At 25.5% G+C, this 26,753-nt stretch overlaps 1 protein-coding gene across 3 annotated transcripts in view; it reads left to right on the plus strand.

Moving 5' to 3' along the window:
* Positions 1 to 26,753, plus strand: part of LOC100199673 (transmembrane protein 94) — a 94,278-nt gene that overhangs the window by 50,228 nt on the left and 17,297 nt on the right. For all 3 annotated transcript variants that reach the window (XR_010637773.1, XM_065794111.1, XM_065794112.1), the window contains exons 21-26: positions 5,009 to 5,079; positions 17,835 to 17,892; positions 18,036 to 18,119; positions 19,633 to 19,777; positions 19,974 to 20,137; positions 24,796 to 24,895. Coding sequence is in view for 2 of the 3 variants with exons in the window: in XM_065794111.1 (XP_065650183.1) it covers positions 5,009 to 5,079; positions 17,835 to 17,892; positions 18,036 to 18,119; positions 19,633 to 19,777; positions 19,974 to 20,137; positions 24,796 to 24,895 (622 nt within the window). In the remaining variant the exon portion in view is untranslated. The remainder of the gene's footprint in view (positions 1 to 5,008; positions 5,080 to 17,834; positions 17,893 to 18,035; positions 18,120 to 19,632; positions 19,778 to 19,973; positions 20,138 to 24,795; positions 24,896 to 26,753) is intronic.

Genomic DNA, 26,753 nt, shown 5'->3' on the forward strand with positions numbered 1-26,753 from the left:
AACCCTTTTAAAAGAAGTCTTCTAAAACTCCATTGCATATAGCAAATTCTGTACCATACTCACCAGTACTGCACCAGTATAGGTTTCATTGACATTCTCCTTCAAGACTTTAGGAAAACTACTCACCAAAACATTTGGATACTCAAATTTTTGTCCATAGATTTGTTTCAAAAGTTTTTCATCCTTGTGAAGTGTCAAATAATCTGATTTAACTATTTTTTAATTTTGGTCTTATTTTCTAGCCATTAGCTTTCTTGATCTTTTTATGGTGTTTATTGAAAAATTAACATCCTCAGGTTTAACTACATAAAAAAGAAATTAAAAGTTTAAATATTGGTAAATAATACTTCTTTTTTTTTTTTTTCAATAATAATAAACCAATCTAGAGTAGCAGACTCATCATCAGTTACTGTTCATTGGGTGATCATCATTGAGTGAGAAATGAAGTTTGTTAAACCAGAGTCATTTGATTTAGTATCTTTCCTTTCTCCTAACTGCTTTTTTGAAATTTTAAACTCAGAATCACTTTTAAGAAACTTTGGAGATGCATTACCATTAGAGCAACTAGGCCTAGTGACATAAGATCCTTAAGTCATTGCTATAACCAACCAACTGAACAGTTTCTTCAATATTCATTTTTCTTCTCTTTTCTTTTTTAGTTGTCTTCTGGAGTCTAGCATATTATCTTTTTTAGGACTGTATTAGATATGATTTTACAAATAAAATAATTAGGCATAACTGATAAACCTATCAACCTTATGTTTATTTGTATGTACTTGTACCGGTCTAATTGTTTATATGTACTTGTACATTTGTTGTTCACAATAAGCATCTAGATTCTTTGTAATGCTGCTACAGATTGAACATATTATATCAGATGGTATTTAATGAGAACATCAAAAAGTTGTAACTACATTTATAAAGGTTGTGAATCTATTTATAAGATTAAAATTAAAGGTTATAATCTATTTCTACAATGTCATTACATAAGAAACAATAGTTCATGCTAGTTAAATTTAGTCTCAGTAATCTCTGTTTGTAAGTGAAACCAACCAGACCAAGAATAGCTTTACTAGCGTAGAACATTTTCAATTAATCATTGATCTTTTTTAAGTCTAGGTTAGTATAAAGAGCTACAATAATCAAGGTGAGGGCGAACAAGGAAAATAAATGAAGTACAAAAAGACGAGGAAAATTTATATATAAATTTCAATTTCTTGTCATTTTGTGATGATTTTTTTCATTTTTTGATATTTCCAACAATTTTATTTGTGGTGTTAGTATTTACATAAGAAGGAAAATTGAAATTACAGTTGACAAAGACTTGGTGTCTTTGTTGAAAGAGTTTTCTGGATTAATTGAGATATTGAGATTTGTATCAACAGTTGTATAAATGAATTTTATACAATTAGTGTTTGTTGGTCCTAACTGCATAACTTGACATTTTTTTGACATTAAAATTATGGAATCTAAGTTTTAATGTTAAAAAATGTAAAGTTATGCAGTTAGGACCAACAAATGCAAAAGTTCATACTATTTTGAAGGTTATTGTATGATGAGCAATATTGCATGATAAGCTATCAGAAAGTGATTTGTATAACTTAGTAGTATGGATTACAACAGCTGAAACCAAATCAGGAAATTACTGATATATATCAAGAACAAAATTGAGCCAAGAACTAAACCCTGGGGACTCCTAGTTACTTTTATCCATTCTGAGTATGTACCACTAATACTGATACTCTGCCAACAACCTCTTAAGTAACATTCTATCCAATTGTAGATTTTGTCTATTTCATAAGCTTTTAATTTTAGAAGTAGGTGGTGATTGTCAACTATGTCCTTATTTTGATCAGACAATCATTTGATTGATAAATATAAAAAGTAGTTATGTTATTGTTATATGTTAATAGGAAAGTATGCATATGTTGTTTTTTTATAAACATCTTTCTTTTTCTTTTTTTAAATTTGATTTTGTTGAAAAAATATGATAGGCATAATGAATTCTGAATTACATTTTTGAGCGATTCTACAAATACAGGAATTCCTGAAGGTTTTAGTGGATAAAATTTACTGGATGAAAACCACTAAGGAAAGTTATTGTGTTGTAAAAAAAATCTGTATCTGTACATAGATATTTGTTAACCTCTTAAAAAAGACATAGAGATGTTTGTGAACCTCTTAAAGCTTTTTGCATACCCTAGTCTGATTCAAAAAATTCATATGCTTGTATAAATTGAAATAAATATCTTTGTTATATTTGATGCATGTAATCTGCAGTGCTTGAACTAGACTGAGCAGTTAAAGCCCACAGAGAAATGTTTCACATTTCTCTGTGGGCTTTAATTTAAAAACAAACTATTGAAAAAGCTTTTTATAAAGTAGGATATGTAGTAATAAAAACAAAGAAAAACAAACAGATGTTCAAAATAAACACATTTTTTTTATGAAGAAAAAACTTATACACAAATCATAGTTAACAGTAAATTTATCTTTAAAGTATACCTAAAACAAAAAAAAGAGTACATAAGTAATGATAAATCTTCATTAAAAACAAAAGTTTAACTTACTTTGAAACAAATATACATAAGCATAGATATATCAATATTTAAAATAAAGAAATATAAAATGATAATGGTATAAGATAAAGAAAAAACTTTGCTTTTGTGTAATTACAATTTATGTAGTGGTGGTAATAAACTTCTCAGAATCGCGTATATTATTTTAAAGAGGCTTAGCACCAATACTGAGTTTATCCTGTCAGATAAATATTAAATTATGCTTTACCCCATGATTTACACCTACTCCATACTGCTGTATGCAGTAAAGAAAGAACTTCATTACAAACAGCCAATACCCTAACTTCACCAAAATTTGTAAAGCACTAATATTTTTGAAGAGATAATATGGATAGTCAGAGATGTGAATGCAATACCAAATAATATAACAAATTGATAATAATTTAATATATATATATATATATATATATATATATATATATATATATATATATATATATATATATATATATATATATATATATATATATATATATATATATATATATATAAAGAGAGAGAATAAAATACAAATAAAATTTTTTAACAAAAATGATAAAAAATAATAAACTAAAATGTCATTCAAAATATAAATTTATAAAAATTATTCTAATAGAAAACCACAAAATACTCAACTATACTACCAATGTGATAAATGCTGTTGTATAAATGTGATAAATGCTGTGAGATAAAACTTTATTATAAATACTACAAGTTGATAAAATTAGTACTTATTGGATAAATAAATTCAAACCTATAAGATATAGAAGTATATATAAATTTATAAAAACAACAAAACTATACAAAGCTTAACGCAGCCCTAGATGCCTAGATCAAATGTTGCTAACCAATCAAAAAAATAGGTTTTAAATAAAATATAGTAACAACGACAAAAACAGTAAATGAAACCACTACAACATCAAGCATCAAAAGCTATGTTGGGCAAGGAAAAGAAAAATTATATATGTATAAAAAATCTAAAAATAATTTTTTTATATATATATACACATATATGCATACACTCATTTACATACATATTCACATACCAATTGTTGTCAAAGTAAGTATTGAATGTTCCAATACAATAATATATCCAGTTAAGTAATACAATAAACCAGCTTAAAATTATTTTATCGCCAAACCATATCTAGCTAACCCAGCCATACATCAAATTACCTATGATGGATTTAACATCCATACATAGGATTTAGATTATCTTCTGGTTCTAAAAGCCAGCTCAGACATGTTTCAGAAACAAACACATTCTTCGGTGGAAACACCAAATATGTATGCAACCGTATCTATATATTTTAGTCATATTACTAGAAACCATTTATATTGAACCATATCCAGCTAACCCAGCCATACTTCAAATTACCTATGATGTATTTAACATCTATACATAGGATTTATATTATCTTCTGGTTCTAAAGCTAGTTATGAAATGTTCTAAAAACAAACATATTTTCCCACAGAAACAGCAATTATGTATGTAACCATTATGTATTGTCGTATATATAAAATATAAAAGTTGAGATCAAACAAAGACATTTAATTTAGACAGTTCAAAAAAAGTATTGCCACAATATGTTTGAGACTATTTTTGCATGAGGTTGTTTTGATGTTGTGCATATTTATGTACCGTTAGAGCAAAACTAACAAAATAGGAAACTTAAATAAATTTAAATAAAAAAAACTAATTATTTAAATAATCTGTTTACTGTTTTTATTTTTGTCTCTTTATTTTCAGCAACAAAATTGAATAAGACAAAGCCAAAAAAAGTTTTAAGTCGTCATTAAAAAGAATAATTTTCCCAAATTTTTTTTTTTTTTTTTTTTGTTGTTTTTTAAAGAGGAAAGCGAAAATATAAATTGCTATCTGTTAGTAAAATATATTTGTATAATTTTAATGTAACAAGTATATATTGTCCCTATATGAAAATGTCTAAGTAATGCATGCATAGAAATAAAAACAATAAACAAATTATTTAAATTATTAATTTTTTTTGTGTGTTTTCCATTTAATTTTATTTTAATTTCCTATTTTGTTAGTTTTTGTTAGCTTTCTTTGTTATTGAAACATGCAAACGGCTGTGACCAATTTGTCTAAAATAAAATACTCGTGCTTGGCCATACAAAACAAAAAACCACACAAGTTTCTTAAGGAGACTGCTGTTTAGTCATAATTTTTGTATTATTTAAAAACCAATTCAATTCAATTTATTGCAACTATTTTATTGTTTTAACAATTAAAAGTTACTAAAATATTCAAAATAAACATGTGTGTATATAAGTATGTATGTATGTGTGTTCACAGACACATATTATGTTTATATAAGTACCCTTAACTTTTAGTCTAGTCAATATGTTTACAATAAAAAGATTTTTAAACAAAAGTTTTGTCGTGCATCATAAGTTGTTCAATTATTTTATTGATTGTTGTAATTTAGAATAAAAATGTTCAGGAAGATCTATGCTGCGGGGATTTACTTAAGAAGCCTGTTTTTAACAGTTCTACATGGTACATTTTAATTTTTTATTTCTTATGTAAATATGCACAAAAAAAATTTCTAATATTTAATTCATCACTTCAATGCTTCAGAGTGTACAACTACAGTGGAGGAAGCTATTCATTATGTTATTATATTCTGCAAATAGATTGCTCAATGTTCTCAAAAAATAGAGCAATAATAAATAAATTAGTAAAAACACTTATCTATTTTTTCTTTTCTTTTTTTCCTTTAACTACTTGTTTCTCCATCAGTAGGTTCATCAGTTAGCCTTCCTGATGAACCTACTGATGGAGAAACAAGTTGTTGAAGAAAGAATTAAATAAGTGTTTTTATTAATTTATATTTATATATATATATATGTTTTAATCATGAAAAAACAGTAAATTACCTTACGGAAAGGCGCAAACACAGGGAGTACCGCCACTCAAATTATTTTCTTAGAATAACCCCTATATATATATATATATATATATATATATATATATATATATATATATATATATATACATATATATATATATATATATATATATATATATATATATATATATATATATACATATACATATAACTTGAAATATGATATTTAACCAATATAAAGCACACGATAATCAAACCAGTAAACAAAAGTAAATCTTTTTTTTTTTCAAAATATTTTTTATTAAAAATATTTTTTAATTACAAAAAAAGACAATAATACAAAGTATTTTTATATAATTAATTAAATAAACTTTAAGCATTAGAGGCCTTTCAAAAAATCGTCATTAGTGCTGTTTTGGTATTGTAGCAAGATTTTTGTATACCAAGTAAAAATAATTTTAATTGCATATTGTTGCTAAGAGTAACTATTATGATGGATTAAATTCCAATAATACACAGGATGTATCAATTAAAAGTATCTTATTTTTGTTTGTGCAGATACTTTTCGTATGATAACAAAAGACTTTCATTGTTAAGCTCAAGGAAAATAAAAAGTTGAAAAAAAGGTTCAATTACATTTTTGTGGGAACGTTGACAGCTATAAATATGGTTGTCAAATCTATTAGTTGATACGCCAGTTTTGCAACTATTTGTTCGTAATCTTAAATAGTTAGTTTTGCCAGTATATGTGGCTTGTTTTTTGCATGCCAAATATTTAAGGTAATAAATTACATTTTTGCCATTGCATGTGATGTGATTTTTTTTTTCCAGATAGTACCATTAGATGTTTCAAACTCATCTACTTCTTGATGGTAGAGTCTGCATATTTTACACCAAATGTCTTTGCATTTAAATATGCCAATCTTCTTATTATTTGTTCCAACTTTTGAAGAAGTAAGTCTTAGTAAGTTAGGAAGTTTTTTAAAAGCAATACCGGATGAATATTAGAAAAAACATTTTTGACTCTGTCATTATGAAATACTTTGAGTAAAAGGTTAGCTTCTGAGATTAAAGGTTGACAATTGAGATTGCTATGTAAGTATGGCTTCTTTTGTGGTGGTGGTCCTTGTAGTTCTGCATTATGGAATGCTTTATCTATAATTACATCAGGATATTCTCAATCTTTCAACCATGACCTTAATTCTGCTAGACGAAGTTTTTCAATTTTGTAATTAGATGTAAAAACAACTATTCTTTTAGCTAAATTATAAAGAATATTCTTTTTGATGTGAAATGGATGATGACTGTTATAGTTTAAGTAGTCAAGAGTGTTTCTTTATAATAAATGTCTGTTTGAATTTTTTTGTAATTTTCGAGAGTAATTGCGATGTCTAAAAAGTTAATTACACTGTAGGTGTTATCATTTTTAGAAAAATCTTTGCCAAAATTGGTTGTAAAACTAATTGAATCATTTAATTCAGTAAGAGAAATTTTAAAATTTCTGGTGTCAAGATGTTTTGGCCAGATTATAAAACCATCATTAATATATCCAAAATTAAATTTCTTTATATCATCTTTATTCACGGTTTAAAAAATACTGATTAGATTATTGGAAAAAGCATAATCTCTTCTAGAAACCCAATAGTGAGACAAGCATAGTATGGTGTGAAATCTGTACCCATGGCTGTACCAGTTTGGTGAAATAATTGTTTATTAAATATGAAATTATTGTTATTTAAAATAAAAGATGCTGACTTAATTATGAATATAGGTGTTAATCTTTTATCTATCAATTTTTTATATTTAAATATCTAGAACTTTAGGGCTTCTAAACCAAGATGCAGAATGGTTGTGTAAAGGTTAACTCTTGGAATTTTTGTGAGGAAATCTCAGTCATCTTTAATGAAAGATTTGTGTTTCTTTACAATTGGTGATAAAATTAAATGTAAAAACTGGCTCAAATGAGATATTGGCGAATTTATTCCGGCAATAATTGGTCTACCTTTAAGATCCTTTGGCAGTTTTATTTCAATAAAAAAAGAGTCAGACTCTTTTACCTTATTAATGATTTCTTGACATTTGTGAATTTTAGGAATTACATAGAAATTACTAAATTTCCATTTAAAGTTTGTGATATATTTTATCTCATTTGTCGTAAGGTATTTATGTTTGTTTATCAATTTAATAAGATTGCTAAAAACTTTTTAATCAGATTCAGAACTTATTTTTTCATATGTATTAACAGAAAAAAGATGGTCTTGATAAACAAGTTTATTAGTATATGTCGAATCCATTACAACTAAAGTATTACCTTTGTCAGCTTTTTTTAGTGACTATGTCATTTCTTGTAATTCTTTAATTGCTGCTCTTGTTTTGTAATGTTATCAACATTTTGTACTTTAATAGGTTTAGTTTATTCAATTTGTGAAATAATTTTGTTTAATTCTGGCAGATTGGTTTTGGTACAATAATTAGATTTATTTTTATTTATACAAATATCGTTACTTGTGGTACCATAAAATTTTTCTTTTAGTATAAGTTTCCTAGTAAAAATTTTAATATCTGAGTTGATATGTAAGAAATTACCATTTGTGGCTGGGCTAAATTTTGGACCTTTTTGGTGAGAAGAAATATTTGAGAAGATGTCAAGTGTTTGGTAGATAGGTTGATGACCTTAGGTTGTATTTTTTTGTATTTTGACTTGTCAAGTTTTTTGACGGTATTGATTTTGTTTGTTGGTCATGGTGAAAATTGGGCTAAAAAGAAAAAGAAAATTTTTAAGATAAATTATCCAACAAAAAGTGTTTTATAAACACTTTTAGTAGCGAAAATTTTTGGCGCGAAAACAAACGTTGTGTAACAAATCAAATTTAATAGTGTAATAAAAAGTACTGGTTACTATAAGCATTAAAATTACTATTGCGATAAAATTTTTATAAAATAAATTAAAAAGGGTTTTAAAAGCTAAAATATTTGTTTGAAATTTGTAAAAACCATTGGACAAAAAATTAAATAAATACTAAACTATAAATTTAAATTAATAACTAATTGCAACATTTTAATATAAACGATAAAAACCAGGCTACTGAATTCAAAAAATGTAATGCTTTGGCGTCTTCTAAAAAAGATTCAACTGAAAAAAAGTGACGTATTTTATTAACTTAGCCATGTTTTCAACTTTGATTTTTGTTTTGTATAAAAAATAAAAAGTGCAAAAAATAAAGTTTATACAATACTGAATTTATTAATAACTTTTGGAGCAACTAAAATAATAAGAAAATAAATGCATATTAAATATGTGTTGGAGAAAATGACCGATAAAAGTTGTTTTTTACCAGACAAGTGCCGGATAATTTCTGATGCCCGGCGCTTATTTCGAGCCCTGTGTGTGTGTGTGTGTGTGTGTGTGTGTGTGTGTGTGTGTGTGTGTGTGTGTGTGTGTGTGTGTGTGTGAATATATATATATATATATATATATATATATATATATATATATCTATATATATATATATATACACACACACACTCACAGCGTGGAAAATAAGAAATTAGAGTAGAGGTGAGCAGTTAATTTGACCAGCTAACACATGGAATTGATGGTCAATTGTTTTTTTTGGATGTTCAAAAAAAAAATTCTTCGTTTAAGCTTTTATCTTAGTAATAGTTTTTTATGAGTTTTACACAAAAATAACGAATAATGCTTGAGATTTAACGAATTTGAAAATTTTCAAATTTTTTTCTTTTTAAAACGATAATTTTAAATAAAATCAATGTTTTTTAAATGGAAACGCAAATAACTAACATTCAAATTACCTAGTTTAAAATAATGCTCGCACAGATTTACATTCAATTAAAAAAGAAAGTTTGATACCATCCAAGTAATTTAGTTTTGAATTTTTTTTTCTTAAGATACATCATTTTTTATAAAATATTTAAAAAGTTTAAACTGAATACTTAATACTAAAAGTGAAAATTGGTTTGTGAAATGCTATTATAAAAATTATTTATGTTACATAAAAAACGTTTTTACTAAAAATATATTTTCAAGTATATGCTTTGATTCTTTCTGATTTTTTCATTAATAAAAAAAAATCTGCGAACGCTCTATTTTAAGTTTATTTAAAATAATTTTTTCATTGCAATGATTTCACTTATGAATTAAAAAAAAGTACAGTCGGAAGAGAAAATGTTCTTAATTAAGTAAAACAATTTCAAATAATAACAAAATAAGAATTTTAATCTTTAAAGTCATGTTAAAGAAAAATAATTGCACAACTTATGTCTCTGCTCATTAAAATCATTTTAAAAACTGCTAATGTTAATGTCTCTGCTCATTAAAATCATTTTAAAAACTGCTAATGTTAATTAAGGGTAATTTCGCATCAAATCACCCATAGGAAATTTTGAACCATGGGTCCTCAAATTTTTTTAAAAAATTCTTTGGCTGTTGCATCTTAAAAAGAAAAGTTGACACATAAAATTTCAGCTAAAAATGTTGAGCAGTTGACAAGATACTGCAATTTTAATATTGACCTGGTTTCCCAAAATGATCTGGTTTTCATAACATTCTGAAAAAACATTTTTCTTAAAAAAGCAGGAAATAAAAATGACAAAACTATGAAAATAAACATATATAATGTTTTTTTGACGCTGAATTCAATAAACGTACTTAAAATGCTGAAATATAAAAGGAACATGCTTAAAAGGTAATTAAAACAACTAGTTTCTATAAACCAACTTTGGGGCCCAATATCTCAAAACACCCCCCGTTTAATTTTTTTTTTTTTTTTTGCTGTTATTATTTTCAGCTGCTTATAATCTTACTAGGCACAAAAAATCTAACTGGAAAAACAACTGAAACATATGGAACTTTAATTTCAAAGATATATCAAATTTTCAATAAATTATTTTAAAAAACTTGCAAATAGAGTTCTGTAAAATATTAAATTTGATTTATAGACTCCTTAAAAAAACAAAAACAACTTTGTTATATTTAAGGAAGTCTTAATTATATGATAACTTAGTTATTTGATCTTAATAACTGAAAAAAACATTTTAATCAGTTTTTATATAAAAACAATTGTTTTTATATAAAAATCGATTAAGTGTGATATTGATGTGCATTTGTTTAAAAAAATTTGACAACTATATTTTGTATAAGTTTATAATAATTAGTTTATAAAAAGTTCAGTTATAGAACAGCATTTATTGGTGAAATTTTATTCAAACTTTAACAAATTAACAATTTGATATATATATAGATTGTATATATATATAAATATATCTTTAAAGAAAATTAACAATATCTATCAGTGTAAAAAAGTATACAACAGAGATTCTGAAAAGGTTTGAATTATTTCTATATTAAAAATTTTTTTCTTTTGAACTTAAAATTAAGTAGGAAAGAAGATTTCTCTTTTTTTTAGGAAATACATTCATACTAAGTTATTAATTATAAGATGCATTCTATTGGCTTAATGACATCAGATGCATGCAAAGGCCAACAAGATGTTATTGAAACTTTAAGCAATGAAGAAAAAATAACTATATCATTACGCTGTAACATTGAACTATCAAACTTAATAATGTTATGTGAAAGACATACTACAAAATATTTGAAAATGTATCCTATATGGCAGAAAGCATGCTGTGATCCATTCCATAAACATACAAAGAAAATCACAAGTAAGTAGAAGTAGAATTTAAATATTTGAATATATATATTTTTTTAATTTGTGTTTTCCAAAACATAAACAATGTTTTAAACAATTGTGGAGATAAGCTTTATACAATTCAATTACTTTTAGAAAATCTCAAAGTAGTTACAATATATGAATCGCAAATCATGATGAAGTAGTTTAAATATTGCTCCTGGAAAGAAACTTTGCAAACCTTGTAAGCAAAAGATTGCCAGACAAGCAGATCTTAAGAAAGAGAAGCAAAGTTAGGGTAAACAAGATGAGGATTTTCTAATATCATCATTCAAATCAAAAAGACAAGAGATCAATGAAGAACTTGAAAATTTTAATATACCTCCTCTAAAATCTCATTCAAAGTCATCAAAACATATACTCTCAGAAGGAAAGCAAAAAGTTGCGCGCATCAATGAAATGGTAAGTAACGTTACTAGAAAATCTGAAAGTCAATTTCAATGTTCCCTCAAAACTGTGTTATGAAACAAATAACATGAAAAAGAAGGCTGAAAACTTTAATGAAATTATGAGCTTGATATAAGAAAAAATTCTATGTTCTGACAAAAGGACTATTGTTCAACTTTTAACACTGGCACCCCCAAGTAGGTCAACGTTAGAAGTACAAAATAACTTTGCAGTTACAGAATACCAAGCAAAAATGGCTAGACAAATTTTTAATAAAAAAGGATTGTTAGCTATCTCTCCATTGTATAAAGGTAAAGTCTTGACTCGAGTGATTTATGTAGAAAAAAATGCCTGGAAAAAAAGATTATGCTAGCATTCAAAAGAATGTTCATAAACAAAAAAAACTGCTTTTGTGTAATTTAAAGGAACTATATGTATTATACAAAGAAAATAATCCAGAAATACAAATAAGTTACTCAAAGTTTGCTTCACTTAGACCAAAGTGGTGCATTTTGCCAGGTGCAAACAGTATACATTCTATTTGTGTTTGTTCTTATCACTAAAATGCTAAATTGCTAGTAGATGCCTTAAATATTGGACTAAAGTATAAGGATTTACTTTCGAAAACCGTTTGTTCAGTAGAAAACAAAGAATGCATGCTTTCACTGTGTGATAATGGTCCTGGTAAAGAACCCTTTACCAAATATTTGTATGAGATTTTTGGAGAATACGAAGATGATTTTGAGATACACTACAAGCAATGGCAAACTACTGATCGTGCAACACTATTGAGTTTAACAGCAGATGTTCCAACATTTGTTGAACTATTAGTATCTTGCTTTGAAAAGCTACAAGCTCATTCTTTTATTGCTCGCTCTTAATCACAGTACCTTAACCAACTAAAAAAAATATGGATCAATCAAACATTATCATTATTGGCGACTTTGCTGAAAATTATGCTTTTGTAGTCCAAGATGAAATACAAAGCTATCATTGGAACACCCAACAATGTTCTTTACATCCATTAGTGATATACTATAAAGATGATAAAGGTGTACTGAAACATATTTCTTACTGTTTTATATCAGACGACATTAAACATGATGTGTACAAAATATTTCAACTAATCATACCAATATTAAAAATAAAATTTTTCAATATGTCCATATTACATTTATTCACTGATGGTTGCGCAGGACAGTACAAAAATTGTAAAAGCTTTTACAATCTATGTCAACTAGAGAGCGAATTTGCCCTTAAAGTTGAATGGAACTTTTTTGCCACGTCCCACGGAAAGTCACCATGCGATGGGATTGGTGGTACTGTAAAAAGATTAACAGCACAAAAAAGTTTAAAACGACCATACAGAAACCAAATTCTCACTTCAAAAGCTATGTATGAATTTTGCATTGAGAAAATCAAGGTTGTTAACTTCATTTACATAAAGGGATTGGACTTACAATTGCAACGTGAAGAGCAAAAAGAAAGGTACACTGGTTTAATAACTCTACCTGGTACTCGTAGCTTTCATCAATTTATTCATCTTGGAGATAACAGGGTTGGGGCAAAGAGGTGTAGTACGGATACTAATTATACAATAATCCACAATCTTAAAAAGAAACAAGATATATTTCAAATTGATACTGTTACTTTAGGAGGTTATGTAGCTATAGTCTATGATGATAAGTGGTGGATTGGCATTGTAACTGAAACCAACCTAGAAGAAGTTGATGCTAAAGTTAAATTTCTTCACCCAAAAGGTCCATCAATCTATTTTAACTGGCCTGAAAGGGACGACTACTGTTTTATTCCCAACACCAACATATTGAAAAAACTATCCGTTCCACAAGCTTGCTCTAGTTCCGGTAGAAACTATTTGTTTGAAAATGCTGAAATAGAAAAAGTACAAGTAAAATGGGAACAATATTGTGAACTATTACAAACACAGTCAAAATAACTTACATCTTCGATACCTTTGAAAATCTTGTTTATTCAAGTAACTTTTTAAATTACGATTAACTTATTTTCATTTTATTTACAAATATTGTTTGGGAATTTCTTGAAAAAGTAACACATCTTTGAAATTAAAGTTTTATATGTTTCAGTTGTTTTTCCGGTTATATTTTTTTTGCCTAGTAAGATTATAAGCAGCTGAAAATATTAACAGCAAAAAAAAAATTTGACGGGGGTGTTTTGAGATATTGGGCCCCAAAGTTGGTTTATAGAAACTAGTTGGTTTATTAACTTTTAAGCATGTTCCTTTAATATTTCAGCATTTTAAGTGCATTTATTGAATTCAGCGTCAAAAAAACATTATATATGTTTATTTTTATAGTTTTGTCATTTTTATTTCCTGCTTTTTTCAGAATGTTATGAAAACTGGGTCATTTTGGGAAACCAGGTCAATATTAAAATTGCAGTATCTTGTCAACCGCTCAACATTTTTAGCTGGAGTTTTGCATGCAATATTTTTTTATAGTTAGAAATAATGTGTCAAAATATAACACAAAAAGAAGACACGTGGTTCAATGGACTGGGTGATTTGATGTGGAATTACCCTTAATTAACAATGTTGTTAACGCTTGTTACGTTATTTAATATTAGGAAGACAATCGTTTTATGAAACACTACTATAAAAGCAATTTGCGGCAAAAATCTACGAGAAAATAAATACAAAGATTTAAAGGGAAGAAAAACAAAGTTAAATGTACAGTTAAAAAAAAAGTTCTTAAATACAAAAATTATTATATATTATTAAAATGATGTATTAAGTACTTTATTAATATAATAATAAAAAGAGAAATTTATTCATTCATGAAAGATTTTTACCACAAGTAACATAAAAGCAATCTAAATTAATGTAGCAAAAAAATGAATATATAGTATTTAGATATAGTTGTAGATATAGTAGATAAAGTAGCATATCGTAAACAATAGAACTATTTTGAAAGCTTCTTGAAAACTTAAATGATTTTATAAAGTTTTAGTAAATGCATTTTCCAAATTATATCTTGATTATTTGTCAAACCTTGTTGTTCAAAACTCTAATTTTTTTTCAACTGGTCAACCATGACTGCTAAGAATTCATTTTTGGATGTCAAAATAGCAATTTTAATCATTTCAGGCGGTCTTTGACCATTGACCAGCCGTTATTTTCCACGCTGTATATATATGGATATACAAATATATATACATGTATATATATATATATAAAACCTGCTTGCAGACATTAAGGCATCAATTCCACCAGAAGTTTTGTTTCTTCCAGAGGAGTTTTCTCCCATGCTTAGATTCTGGCTGCTTTTAGATTATTTTGTTTTTTGTAAGCTCGATCTCCAATTTTGCAGTCTAGAAGGTACCACAAATGCTTAATGGAATTAAGGTTTGACTAAAATAATGTTTTAATCATTGGCAGCAGTTTTTTGTTAGGGCCTCTTGCAGCAGTATCAGTTGTAGTTCCAATTAAATTATGCTTTTTCATAATTGCAGACTGTTCCAAAAATGACTCTAGTCTGCTTAGTAACTTCTCTGTAGGTCTTACCATTATTTGTCTTATCCATAACTAAGTTTTATTGAAAAATTGTCCAATATTGTTTTACAATGTGCATGTTGCTATAAGTTAATCAATTTTGTTCAATTAATAAATATTTTATGTGTTACATATGTAAAAATAATTTTAGTAAACTTAGCAAAATTTTACTTTTTTCCCACAAAACATTCCAAAAAATACTAAATAAGTTTTTTTTAATAGTAGTACTTCTTGATGTTTATTTTCACAGTTTTTGGAAAATACAAGTAAATTAATAAGTTAAAAAGAAAAAACTTAAATAAAAACTGATTGTGCCTTATATTTTTTTGCCCACTTTATGCTTTGCCTACAAAAAAAATTGAAATAATTACGTGTGCAAACCAAGAATGTTCAATTGGAATTGATATCTAAATGCAGACATAAATTGTCAGAGTCATCCAATGACCTGATGTAAAAGGTGAGTGTTGAAAACCGTTAAATGGGTTCCCAAGTGCTGACACAAATTGTTTTTGTATCTTGAATAAACCTTAGAAAATAAGTTAAATAAACTTACCAAAACCAAATATTTATCAAGATATGAACAAATATTAACAAAAACTTTTCAGCTTTTTAGTAACTTCTTATTTTCGTTTCTGGCTTATAGTTCTGCTTTTTTGTTTTGTTATAAAAGTATCTGGTTTATTTAATGAATGGCGTATTCACTGTAGAGTTTTTATAAACAATTTAATTTACACATGTGCTTGGGTTTTCCTTTTTTGAATTTGTGATTATAATAAAAAATTTTCCCTGCATTTTAGTGTAATAAGTTCACTGCATTTCTTTTTAGAAAGTATATATATATATTATATATATATTATATTAATATAAATATTTAACTCTAAACTTATTTTCTAAGGTTTGTTTAATATATGAAAACAATTTATCTCAGCACTTGTGGATTCCTTTAATTGTCAAAGAGTAAGTTGTTAGACTTCAGGTTAGATTTTCAAAGTTTGGTAATTATGGATTCAAAAACTTTGCAAATAAAAGTAATAAGACTGATCAGATCATAGTTTGAGGGATCAGGTCATAGTTTGAGGGGTCAGAATTCCAGATTATTTACAACTTGAAACAACAAATGCCATTTTTTAATTGAAATGATTCAGATGTCAACAGTGAATTACCTTTCTTTGAGGTGACAGGAACAGAGTGGTCATTAGATTCAAGAAATAAATTAGAGGAAATTTTTTTTACAAAGAATTCTCTATCCTTGAGAGAGGTATCAAGATCTGACTCATATATTAGAGAATGTTTGACTTGCCTTTATTAATGATATTGCTAAAGGTTTTTCAAACATTTCTTAAACTTTTTGACATAAAATATAAGATTTAGTAAGTTGAGAAGACCTTTAGCATTAGACAGTATCTTAGCAACAGTATCTTTTTTCATTAGACTTCTTGCATTAGAATTATTACTTTTAGCATTAGACAGTATCTTTTTGCATTGGTTTCTTTTAATGATAAAAGATATTGTTTTCTGAAAAGATGTTTTTGTAGAAAAGATAAAAGAATTGATTGGGAACAGTAGCTGCATAAAAAAGAAGGTCTGGGGAAGAAGAAATTGGATAGGAAAAAAGTGCTTTCATGCTTGAATTTAGAATATTATAAAGAAGATACAGTTTCTAGTAAATTATCAAAGGCCATCAAGTCAAGGCATGAATTCCAGACATCCCTGAGGTTGAAAATGTGCAATGAATTTTGATATTAAAGTCACCAATTATAACAATATTGGTTGAGAAATTTTGAGAAATAACTTCGTTGATTTGATTAGAAACAATATGGAAAAGAATGCATTCTTGGGAAGAAGAAAAATGTAAAAAAGTGTAATCATAGAATCTGATGACAAATTAACTTATTTATAAGTATATGCCAAGTATGCTACTACCAAGGGCTTTTTATGCGGCGTTGACAATGCACATTAAAATCACTAACAGGGATACCATTTATGTGCAGTATTAAATGAACATGATGATGGTCAGTGAACATATTACTAGAGCAAATTACTGCAACAGTGGAATATATTTCACTGGAACAAGTTACCGGGGCATAGTCTAGAACATGTCACTATAGCAAATTACTAGGACATACCGCCGGTACAAATCAGCAGAGCAAATTACTAATTTGTATTAGTAAAAAAAAATCCCTGGATTATGTTAATAAAAAAAAATTTTATAACATCTTACTGGAACTAATTACTGCAATGTATTACTGGAACAAATTAATCTAAACTGCTAGTAAATAAATTAAATTCATACTTATTGCTAAATTTGTATTATACTAAACTCTTTATATATATATATATATATATTTATATATATATTTATATTTATATATATATATATATATACATACATATATATATATATATATATATATATATATATATATATATATATATATATATATATATATATATATATATATATATATATATATATATATATATACATATATATATATATATATATATATATATATATATATATATATATATATATATATATATATATATATATATATATATATATATATATATATATATATATATATATATAAGTATATATACATATATATATATATATATATAAGTATATATACATATATATATATATATAAGTATATATACATATATATATATATATATAAGTATATATACATATATATATATATATATATATATATATATATATATATATATATATATATATATATATATATATATATAATTTTACATTTAGTCAACTTGACAAACAGATATTTCTTGGCATGGTAACCTTGACTCATCTATTGAAAGAGGTTTGTAGTAAACATGGTTATAGATTATTTGAGTTTAATATTATTTGTATAGTATGGATGGAGCATTTGTTCCTGTATTATGGATGAAGCATTGTTATTAGTTTTATATATAATTGCCATTATGTTTTTTTTTTTAAATGCAGGATGTTTTGACATTAGTTGAACAACTTAATGTTGCTGGTATTCGATTTGTACATTTCTCTTATGATAATGAGCTTCTTAGTAGGGTAAGATCAACTTTAATGTAAATTTTAAAAAACTTTTTTAATAAAGTTTTATTTAAAAATGTATTTACATGTTATTTGCATTTTAGAAAAAATAGTTTCAGTCAGAATCGTATATTTTTGCAAAATTAGTTCTAAAAAATTAGTTTTTTTTTTTTTTTTTTTTTTCCTTTTTTTTTTTTTTTTAATTTTTTGAAAAATTTTAATTAAAAAAAATTATAATTAATAAAAATTATAGTTATGAAAAGTATTAAGTTAATAAAGTTTTGAATTGAAAAATCCAAAATAAAAAAAACAGTAGTTCTTTATTTTTACCTTATAAATAAGTATTTTACTTGTAAATAAGTAAATAGTATTTCAACCAAAAAAACAGTAGTTCTTTATTTTTTCATTTTAAATAAGTATTTCACTTTGTTTTATACAGATAAATGTATAATAAATTTATATTAAAAAAGTGTATTTTAAATTCTGAATAAAATAATTAATTAGATTACAAAGTGAATGGCAGATTTAAAAAAAAAGTTATAGTAATAATGCATTATGGTTTGCTTGATATCAACCAGATATAATGTGCATTTTAATGTATATTTTTTTGTGTGTGTTTATTTTTTTAATTGTTCATGAGTCACAAAGATTGTAAAAGTGACCAACAGAGCCGTCGACCAACAAGTGGCCGTCCAGTTTTTTGTGCATTTTTTTAATTTTCTTACTTTACTACTTATTAATCAATATGAAATTGAAAAAATAAATTAACTAGTTCATAAAATGTTGATTAAAAAAATAATTTAATTAGTTCATAAAATGTTGATTAAAAAAATAATTTAACTAGTTCATAAAATGTTGATTAAAAAAATAATTTAACTAGTTCATAAAATGTTGATTAAAAAAATAATTTAACTAGTTCATAAAATGTTGATTAAAAAAATAATTTAACTAGTTCATAAAATGTTGATTAAAAAAATAATTTAACTAGTTCATAAAATGTTGATTAAAAAAATAAATTAACTAGTTCACAAAATGTTGATTAAAAACAAATTAATACTACCAGTATGTAGCATGTTGAGCAAAACAACCATATTCATATAAATGTTTCTTAAAAGACATGTTGTAAATGGTTTAACTTTTGACTTTTAAATATTGCAAAATTTATATTATCAGTTTAAATGTTATTAAACCACTACTTTTTATTTATCAATGTTCAACTATTAAAAGTTGATGAGAAAAGATCACCATGGCAACAATTTTTAAATAACATAATAATTTTCAATGAAATAACTTATAGATCTTTTTTTAAAGTTAACTTAAAATTGCCTTTTAATAACATTGTTTGTATTTCCAATTTTTTGTAGCAATTTGCATCAGTAGCTATTTTTATTTGTAGTAGTCATTTTTATTTGTAGCCATTTTTATTTGAAGTCGTTATTATTTTTAGTTATTATTTAATCTACAATAATTTTGTTTTGAAAAACAAATTTCTTTTTAATATTTGTAACTTTAATATTTGTAATTTATTTAGGTATTTTGTCAGCGTTTAGGATTAGAAACAGGATGGAATTGTCATATTTCACTCAGTGATGATAATGATTATATTGAGTATTCATCTTCAGCCATTTCTGATTCCTGCCCATTTTTGTATCAAGAAGATGTTGAGGGTTTTAATCGTATGTTTTAAAAACAAAAAAAAATAAAGTTGTACAAATAAAAAATGTCTACAATAATATTATTTTAAATAATGTTTTCAATAATAATATTTTGAATTTATGTTAGGCTCCAATAAGTTTTAAAGTTTTTCGTATAGATAATTATTTTATCACTTTTTTTTTTTTCCTTAATAAACTGATAAGATTTTACAATTAGGCAGTTTTAGGCGTAGAGAAAATGAGTCGAGCTTAGGAAGTTTTCGACGTCGTGAACCATACTCAAGTGCAAGTTTACTAGCTAAAGGTGAATCACAAGATGAAGATTTGCCACCTAAAAATCTTTACGCTGAGTTTGATGAACTTTATTTTATGACTAATCGGGTATTTTTTCATATATTTTTATTTGTAATCTCTGTATAAGTTTTATAGATATATGTATAAGTTTTATAGATATATGTATAACATACATTTGGAGCATTTGCACTTAATTAAATTGGTTCCAGGTTGGCTGTTGCGTGGTAATTTTGATTTATTTCTAGACGTTAATAGCGTTTTTAGGTTAGCATTTGACTTAAAAACAGTTCTGTAACCAGCTCTTCCGAATATTCTTCTAAGTCTGGGAGATATTTTTGGTATCCATGGTAAAGAAATTGTAGGAAGGTTATTAGAGTTTGATAGAGTTTCATTTTTATTTGCTAAACGTTTTTTTCGAACGTGATAAGAAATTTCTTTAAGCATTTTTTCATCGTACCAATTTTCAGTAAACACTTGAATTAAAAAATTTATCTCATCTTTTAAATGGTTTTCGCTGCATATTGAGTTTGCTCTGTGTATATATCCGTTGAATATTGCTTTTAAAATTTTGATATCGTGATTAGAATGTGGTTTGATTTGGATATTGGTTATAGCATCTTTCCTGTAAACCTTGAACTCATATTTTCCATATGTATTATTGATAACAGTTACATCCAAAAAGTTAAGTATCTTATTTTTGTTTTCAACTTCAATAATATATTTTAAAGAAGGATGTTGTCTATTAAGGATTGTTTGGAACTGTTCCGCTTGCTTTAAATTAAAAAGCATGGCTATCATCTACATATCTATAAAAGGATTTAATATCAATTAAAGGAATCATTATTACTGCCATTTTTATTGCCTTTTCCTCATGGTATTGTAAAAAAAATTCAGCCAAAATAACCATAAAAGACAATCCAATTGGGTCTGAATTCTCCAACTTATGAATCTCACCGTTCCACAAGAAATAACATCGAAACAAACAAAGTTCAATAATTTCACAAATTAGTTGTTTTGTTTCAGTTAAAGTAAGCTTAGTTGAGTTTTTGTAAGAAACACTTTTATTTAATTGATCCAAAAGTACTAAAGTTGCTTCTTTTAATTTTATTGATGGGTATAAGTTCACAATATCAAAGGATACCTGTATTTCATCTTTGTCAATTAACCACAACTTAGTTTTGTCAATAAAGTCTTTGAATTTTTTAACTTAATAGGATTTTCATTTAAGACCGGTTGTATTCTTCTAACCAAGTAGTTCAAAATTCCATAACAAGGTGTGCCAATAGTTGATACAACGACTCTCATTGGATAAGATTTATCTTGTTTATGAGCTTTAATTAGCCCATACAAACGTGGTGGAACAGGATCACTTGGATATATGCTTTCATATTCATCTTTAGAAAAACGTTGCTTTTTGTTAAGCTTCGAAAGGAAAGACTTTATTTTAATTGCATAACTTAGAGTGTGATCAATACTAATAATTTTTGTTGGGCCAATCTGTTCTCTAATTTTTTCAATTGCTTTATCATGTTCTATTCTCACGAATCCTATTTCTTTATCAAATGGATAAATTTCAGTTTTCTTGTCTTGATGAATTTCTTTAAATGCTTTTCTTTGATCTCTCGTTAGATTATGAGTTCTCTCAGTACACTTTTCCTTTAAGGTTTGCCTTTTTTGCAACTTTATTTTGTTCGAGTTTTAAGGCAGACAATTCAGTTGTTGTAATAATGTCCATATAAGGTATAGATTTCAAGGAAGGTACAAAGTGTAGACCAAGATTCAGAAGATCGATTTGATATTCAGGTATCTTGGTATCACAAAGATTTAAAATCGCGTTTTTAGTGTATTTTGTTGATTTTTTATTACTTTGGTTGTAATTGAATTCACTTTGAAGTATTTTAAACTTTTTAATTAACTGTTCTTTAGATTTTATAAACATATTTTCACGAGCTTTTTCAGTGATAAATATCACTTGATTATAGTCATTGTCTTCAATTTTATTTTTAAGATCTCTCTTGAGGTTTTTAGATAATAAGATTAAAGTTTCGTCTTTTAGAATCATTTTTTATACAAACTAAAAGTTCAAATCTAAAACAAAAAAACACTTTAAGTTAAGGATAAAAAATTTGAAAGAAAAGTCAGTGAAGCCGTGGAGATACAAAAGCATCAATGTTCTCCAATGTATGGTGGTATTAATTTGGACAATGGACAATATGTTAAAACAAATTTTTGGACTTCATTTTTTTCATACTTAAGTAAAAGAAGCCATTATAAAAGTGTGTGCATATATATATATATATATATATATATATATATATATATATATATATATATATACATATATATATATATATAAAATACAGGCCTTGTTTTAAATAAAAGAATGCTTTACACATTTTTGAATTTGATGTAATAAAATTCTCTTTATCTTTTTACTTTAAATTTTTTAAATTACTGCGATAATATTAATTACCGCAAAACTAGTTAAGTATTATTTAAATCATTTTTTATTATTACTATTAGGAAATGTTTATTTTCTTTCTTTTTTTTTAATATTGAATATTTAAATTTAATTTTTTAAATCCATTACGTTTTTAAAAATTTTTGATATAAAACAAATTGTTTTTCTCAACATTTGTATAAATGAATTCAAATGTTAAATTTTTTTAAATGATTATTTCTTATATAATCATTTTAAAAAATTTACAACTAAAAATTTACAACTAAAAATTTATTTTTTAAAAATTAATAACAAATAAAAAAATTGTTTACTTTAATAAAAAAAATTGTTAATAAAAAAATGTTTATTTATCTATTTTATTTATTAAAAATTTATTATTTTATTAGCAATTTTGTTGCGAAGGCAAAGACTATTTTTCCAAACACCATTTGTTAAAATTATATCATTATATATATCATTTATTAAAAAATAATTGCTGCGCTCTACCTGCGTTATAAAAAAAGTTTAACTTACTTTTGTGCGAATTTTTGATACAGCCTCGGAACATGTTTATTTATAATTTAATTTTGAGTTTAAAAAAAAAAATGGTTTGGAAGGAAAAGCAAAAAAAAATGCGATAAGAATGAGCTAATTTTTTTTTTTAGAATAAATAAAATTTAAATAATGAATAATATTTAGTAATATTTTTGAATAAATTTGACAGTTAAGTTATACCCAAGGATTAACTTTAATTACAATATAAATATATATTTTTTAATCAGAATTAATATATATATATTTTTTAAATCAAAATTAAATTATATATTTTTTTATTAGAATAAAATTATATATTTTTATTAAATTAGTTTTAAATTAAATCAAATATTTTTTATCAGAGTTAAATTATATTATAATAATCTTCATGCTTCACGGATTGTCCATAAAATACACAACACAAAATTTATTTAAAAAAATATAAGGAGATCATTTTGCTCTTCCTGCGCAATGGTTTTTGAAATTTGAACAATTGTATATATATTTGGTTTAATTAAAGACTCTGCAGGGGGAAAATTTTAACCCTTTGTCTTTTGTCTATATGTTTAATTATGTCAATTTATGTTTAGTGTCATGTTACATAATTTATGGAAAATCCCTTAAAGTATTGGCGTTTTTCAAGCAAAAAGTTCGATCATTACAATAAAAAAAAAAATTTATTATAAATTATTTATTATTATAAGTAAATTTAAGTAATTTTTTTTTCTATTGCAATCAAAAGTTGCATAAATGTTCTTGTGCTCGCAAGATGATAAATAAAAGTTTTTATTAAATATATTTCTCACATGGTTTTTTGTTTGTTTTTCCATTTAATAACTTCGTATTAAAAAAAGAAACTGTCGTTAACTTAATCAATTTTTTTTTCTGCTACTAAATATTTTAATAAAATAGTTAGCATGATAGAGATTGAATTTTTTGTAGTTTTTAATTTGATTTGATTTTTCGTCATAAGTAAATAGTGATTCTTTCACACATAATTGTCCTTCAAACTTTTGTAACAAATTTTTTTACATAATCGTCATTCAAAGGTTAATATGGTTTTTTATGAAGTTAATTACTTCTTTTATCTTACTGCTTATAGAATAATTTAAAAGTTAAAAAAGATAAAAAGTTACTTAATGGAAATTAAGTAACTTTTTATCCGGCAGCTATGAGTTCATGAACAACTTTTCATATAAACATAATTTTCATGTAATATCTCTAATAATCAATAAGTTTTTAATAAGTTGTTTTTTCTTAGAGCTCCTGTATCTAAGATTCTTAGAGCTGCTGTAAATCTCTCTAAAGTTGCAATAAACTTTTAGTTATTGTTTTAAGTATGCAGCATATGTATTTGCTATTGGGTATTTTAGTTCTGGAAAATATATTTTAATTCTTAAATGGACATTTAGGTCTAGTATATAATAGAATAAAATTTGCATAGTGTTGGTCAGTTGTGTTTACTTGTGGTGTTATTAATTATTGGTTCTCTGATGCACAAATTTTCAATTTTATTAAAAATCATTAAAAAAGGCTGTTAATTTATTGAGTAGTTATGTTAAGTTATAAAATATTGTTTAAATTATAAATATTGTTTAAATTATAAAATTATAAATTATGTTAAGTTATAAAGTATTGTTTAAATTATAAATATTGTTTAAATTATAAAATTATAAATTATGTTAAGTTATGAAATATAAAGTAAATTATTTAATTATTTTTGTTTTGCTTTTTACACGGAATAAAAAAGTTTGATTAAATATGTTTTTAGTCTAAACTCCCAAAAGGTATACAATGTATGCGAGCTCATCTGGAAGAAGTTGATGATGTGCCTTTACTTGTTCCTTTATTTACTGATTGTACACCTCAAGGTTTTTTGTTTTACTTGCTTTTTTATTTACTGATTCTACGCCTTATTGTTTTTTTTTTACTTTTTCCTTTATTGTAGACTTTTACTTTGTAGACTTTTACTTTGATATTAAATGTCTTTTTATTTTGATATTAAATTTTATTTTTATTTGATATTAAAATTTATTTAGTTAGTTAACAACTTAATTAGTTAGTTAACAACTTAATTAGTTAACAACTTAATTAGGGCTTTTTAGATTATTGCTAAGCCATATATTTTTAAAGTAGCATTGTCAGAGCTGCATTGGTAAACCAATTGTTTGCAGTTGTTTCAACGCGGAGTAAAACTTGTCGTAATTGTTTTAAATCTTTGTCATTGATGTCACAATATTATTTCTCTTTATAGACAGCTTTATTTGATGCTTCTTCGTTTTTCAATTATTTTTCTTTTGGAAAAACATTTGTTTTTAAATGATTTCTCACAAAAAAAAGTTGTAAAAAAAGTTTGTGAAATTTGTTGCGACCATTTGTGTCATTTGTGCATGTCATGAATTCCATCCTGACGGAATCGCCGATTTGAGCTTATTTTCCACATTTATGTTATAAAAATAAAAAAACTGTAATGTGCATGTTGTTATTCTATATGATATATGTGTTTGTCACACATTGGCTTTAAATACTTCTAATACCAAAAAACTATAAATACATAGTAATCATATAATATTAATATAATAATATGCGTGACAGAATCACCAATTTATGGACAAGCTTTTTATGGTATATTATTATAGTAACAAATTTCTGCTTTTCTTTCTAAATTTGTCTTTAAACCACGACTGCTAATGATAGGATTATCCATTGGTTCACTGTCTTTCTCAAGAACTGCAGCAACTTTTGTAGCAGTCATCTTCCCACTAATAATATAACACACTAATTATAGTTACATAGTATTATGGATAGGAGAAACATAATCTTAAAGTTAAAGATACACCAACAAAAATAAAAAAATGGGGAATCTTTATTTACAATATATGTCTTATTCATACCTATTACACATACCATGTTTATTACAACTCAAAAACTACCTTTATATTAAATAATTATTTAATAATTATAAAATCTGCCTCGGAACGTACGATCTACAAAGTTCTTTCCAGATATAAATTTGTGTTTTTTATATCTATGAGTACTTGTTAGTGCGACTTTAAATTAATGAAATTACCAAAAAGTATAATTATATTTTACTATATTACTACTTAGTAAATTACCAGAAATATTGTCTTGAAATTGAAGCTTTAGGAATAATACTGACAGCATCCACAGTCTGTGGCGTAAAAATAAAATCTAGATGTTATAGAAGTTGAAGCTGGAGTGATAGTTTCTGTTGTAGTTTTAATCATAACACGCTGTTTTACATTCACAGCATTTGTGTACATCTTACACTTAACGCTGTTCTGTTGCGGAATAACACAATGAACAGTTTGTGTACCTGGAACAGCTGGTACATCACTCCACAAAAGATCAGCACTCAGCTTATTGCATTTGGTTTCAATTTCATTAGGTGAAATGACAGTAACATTTATATTGCTCTGTACAGATTTAACAGCAGCAGCAAATGATAAAGCATCTCGTTTTACGAACTTTCTGGATAACACTTGACGGTGGGCATTTTGCTTCGCATTGCCACCTAGCGCATCATTTGGCCCTTTATCATGACTGGTTGCAAAATAATTCCACTGTAGCTGTAGATCAGAGACTTCCTTTAATTTTATAGACAGAATAAATACAAATTTACTTTTGTACTGACTACTTGGTTCAAGTAACATTTATATTGCAGAATTTTCTTTAACTTTTGCACGGTGCATTCGCTGTCTTTCGGCA

Source organism: Hydra vulgaris, chromosome 03 (assembly GCF_038396675.1).
Source record: "Hydra vulgaris chromosome 03, alternate assembly HydraT2T_AEP".
Taxonomy (NCBI): Eukaryota; Metazoa; Cnidaria; class Hydrozoa; order Anthoathecata; family Hydridae; genus Hydra; species Hydra vulgaris.